The 4,005-nt window shown below is 53.8% G+C and overlaps 1 protein-coding gene across 1 annotated transcript in view; it reads right to left on the reverse strand.

Moving 5' to 3' along the window:
* The window catches only part of JADE2 (jade family PHD finger 2), a 72,423-nt gene that overhangs the window by 1,265 nt on the left and 67,153 nt on the right, over positions 1 to 4,005 (reverse strand). Inside the window, 2 exon segments of the mRNA XM_010145374.1 lie at positions 16 to 286; positions 2,489 to 2,617. Coding sequence (XP_010143676.1) covers positions 16 to 286; positions 2,489 to 2,617 — 400 coding nt within the window.

Genomic DNA, 4,005 nt, shown 5'->3' on the forward strand with positions numbered 1-4,005 from the left:
CTGCTCCTGGGCAGCTTTTTCTTAGTGTTCGTTCTTGCTTTGCTTTTCACTTTCTTTGTGGCCTCGCTCTGCTTGAACGGGGACCTGAGGGAATGGTCCATCATGAAGCTCAGCAAGGTCTCCTCGTCCTGGAGGAGCTCCTCGGAGAGGCCGGGGGTGCTGTCCTCGTGGTGGGCATTGTTGAGGGACCACTCGCTCATGGCCATGTTCTCGGCGGTGATCTGGACCGACTGCGCCAACCAGCTGTTGAAGAAGGTTCCATCGATGGGGAAGGAGGTTGACAAACCTGGAAAAAACAGAAGGGGAAGATCTTCTCTGAAGCTAGGAACAGCCACGCTGCCCTTTGACACCGCCACCAACCTCACCAAAACTCCCCAGCACCAGAGAAATGCTCAAAGGGTCAATGAGGACGCACCACATCAGGGCACAGAAGAGGGTTTACTCCAGCACCGATGCTGAATCTGGGGTTCACTGAGGTGCTGAGGTTCCAGCTCAACAACCTGTGTGCTCCCTCACATCCAACACTCCACGAACCTAAACCCATATTCATCTTCCTGCAGCGAAGACACCAAACCCCAGCCCACCCCAGCATGGGTGGAAAACGCATGCCCGTGCAAAGGCGGCAGAGAAACAGTCCAGGTGGAAGCTTTAAAATTTGGTGGCTGCTACCAGAGAAGGACTCATGCCCAGGAGAGGGGTGATGGGTTCCCCAGGGAGCAGTGGCCACTGGCCACCGCGTGCTGCCAAAACTCTGAGCCAAGTGGTCAGTGAGGTGACGGGACCAGTGATAAACCTTTGGGCAAAGGCAAGGAGGGCAGGAGGCAGGTCCAAGAACAGCTCCAAGTACTCAAGAGCTGTGAAAACTGAAGAAGAGGAGCAGAGATGACAGGCTGGAATGGAAAAAGCTGAAAAACTTCCACATGATGTTTGTGGGTCTCGATAACAGCTTCGCATCGCCCTCCCCGGTAAGCAGCGATACAGGATGGGAGCCCGCACCTCCACGCTGCTCCACCACAGCCGGGACAAGCAGGACGCCCTGCGCAAAGCCAGGGCTCCTTGAGGGTGGCTCTGGGGAGGTCAGTCAGGTCAGATCCCCCCTCGGAGGTGACCCTATCAAGGTGGCAGTCCTGCATCTCCTGGCAGGTCACCACGGTCCAGCCCCAACACTGGCACCAGCCCAATGGAGGGGAGGGGAAGTAGGAGCAGGGATGAGCTTAGGACACCACGTGGAACCCAGGTGCTGAACAGCCCAAGGTCTTGTTGGCAAGGGCACTGCCAAGCTCACCTTCCCCCAGCCTTCTCTGCTGACTCCAGCCCCAAGTGATGCTTCAAGCCCCTAAAAAAACTCAGGAGCTTTTAATAAATCCCAAATCCAAGACCCTGGTGAAGCTCTGGGTCGGCTGCCTGCTTTCCCAGGCTTGTGGCAGTGCAGCTTTTCTTGGAGACACCTCAGATCTCCATCATTTGATGGAATTTGCCCCCCAAAATTCCAAGTTTCATTTGCAGAGACAGGTGAGTGCAAAAGCCCTGTTTTCAAAGGGGCTCCTGCCTAAAACCCAACAGCTCTGAGATAAACAGAAAGCAGAAGAGTCGCGACGAGCCTGGGCAGGGCAGAGCAAGACTGGGTTTCCTTTTTCTCGGTAGCCCCAAGAGGGTTTGAGGGAACCCCCGGACTGCCCAAGCACCCTGTGGGACCAGTGCACCCGAGGGTGAGCACGGGTGAACTCATCACCTCCCGCCCCACATGCTGGTGGAGGTGACAGCACCAGAGGAAGTCAAACAATAAACCAATCCAGTGTAAAAACCACATGCACGTGTCTTGGATCTTGTCAAAAGTGACCTTTTTGTTCTGGTTTTCACTCCCCAGAGGAGTAGCAGTAGGCTGTCACTGATGGGGAAGAGCTGGAGGTGGGTGAAGCATCCCGAGAGCCAGTCTGCACCTCCTCACCCCCGGAGCAAATTCAAGAGACGGGCCGTGCTTTCTGCCTGCCTCCTGGATGCTCCTGGACCACCGGCACGACCAGCACGACTGCAAAGTCGCAGACATTACCTGCTGTGAAAGCGCAGAGCCCGCCTGCTGCACTCACCACCGTGAGCAGTCAGAGGGACGGGGGATCGGCCCTGCCGGGGGGTGGGTAAGTCTGATTTTATCACCGGGAAGCGCAACCACGCTTCAGCGGCACATCACAGGCTCCGTAAGATATTCTCTCAATCCAGCTGCAAGCCCTGGGGCTGCAGGGTCAGGGGGCCAGATTTTACACCCCCTGCCCCACCAGGGACCACGTCTCCCACATGGTCTCTCCCATAGGACCTCGGTAACTCAGGCTGATGCCCACAAGGGAGAGATGGAAGAGGCTCCCCCGGCCTCAGGTGTAACTTCCCTGGGTACATGCCGGCGGGATTGGGGGTGGGGCTCTTAACCCTGCTCCCCAAACCAGGGAGCCTCCAGCCGCACGAGTCAACTCTGCGCCCATAAAATCAGACTTACCCAGTTGTCCCAATACAGTTTCGTTGACTGATTTCCTTTTCTCTTTCTTCTCAGGACTGTTTTTTCTACCATCTCTTCCTTTCCTTCTCGGGTCACTTTTCTTACCCTTTGTCTTCTTCCCAGTTTGTTCTGGCATTTTTTGAAAAAAAGGAAAACTCCGTGTGAGACAAGGCATCAGGGATGCTGCAGTGAGCAAGTTCCCTGGGGACACACCCCTGCAGCAGAGACTTGGACCAGACCTGCAACAACTCCAAGCCAAAGGGACAACAGCGACCACTGTTTGGCCAGCTACAGGCTAAGGTCTCTATATGTTAAGAAAATCTGAATCCCCCAGGTTATATAAAAAAGAGGTTTGGGCCTTGGATGTGAACTTAGCGTGGCAGCAGGAGCAGTCCAGTGAAGGCAGGGGACTCGCTGGAGACCCTCCAGACACCAACGTGCCCTCCTGGACCAGGGCTGTGGGGTGAGGACTTGCAGGAGCAGAAGCGAGTAACCCAAACCCTGTTCAGGCATCTTCCAGGAGACACAGGGACTTTCCAAACCCGGTGGTGTGTCAGCCATCACTGACAAGAGCATCTCCTGAAGGGATTCAGAGCAATGGTACCAGCAGCATTTTAAAGCAGACCTTGATTTGATTCGACCTTTCAGCGACAGGAACTGCTCACCCTCATGCTGTGTGGAGGTGAGAAAACCCCACAGCTGTAAAATGTAAGCGGTGCATTGAGCATAAGTAAACAGAGAAGGGAAGATGACCAGCGCTGCCTAGGGAAAGCCAGGGATGTAACCCTCAGCTATGCAGACATTCAGCTGAAAATCAGTATTTCCTAAATGGCTTTGAACTTCTACTGGATTTATTCCTCTTGGGTAAACAGGACAAATAACCTATAAAAGTATGGCTTGTATTGCCAAGCAAAACACTTCAACAGCCTCAGCTTGCTCCACTGGGTCATTCTGCCACAGGAGTCCACGCTAAAACTTCTATTAACGTTCAGAGCGGGGAGGACGCTGCCCTGAAACCCAGATGTGGGTGGCTGATGGAAGCAGTGGGCTGGCTGGGTCAGGGGAAATATCCTCCGCTCTCCCCTTGCTGCGGCAGTGGAAATGTACTGGGGCGAGCAGGGGCCGCATTGCACCTGCCCGAGTCTGGATTAACAGAGGATTTACAGTCCTGACCAAGTGACTTGCTGAAAGAAAGCAAAGCAAAAGCAAAACGGGTCTTTGCTCTGCTCCTGCCAATGGCCTGGAGGAAGGCAGACGCATTTTTCACTTCACTTACAAAGTAAAAATCTAACTCTGTTTAGACAGCACAACGGGGGTAAAGAGAAACTCGAGCAGGACGTTGCGAAGAGGAACCTGTCAAAACAGGAGCCGTGTGTCAGAGCCAGACAGTGTTTACTTTCCACGCCATGCAAGAGAAATACAGGGAGAGAGGTGGGTTCATTTTACATGGGCCGTTCTCACTAATTTCATTAAAAATCTGCTTAAATGATCATTTGTAAGCAGGAAAAATAAACCCC

The sequence above is a fragment of the Buceros rhinoceros genome, unplaced genomic scaffold (genome assembly GCF_000710305.1).
Source record: "Buceros rhinoceros silvestris isolate BGI_N320 unplaced genomic scaffold, ASM71030v1 scaffold11121, whole genome shotgun sequence".
Taxonomy (NCBI): Eukaryota; Metazoa; Chordata; class Aves; order Bucerotiformes; family Bucerotidae; genus Buceros; species Buceros rhinoceros.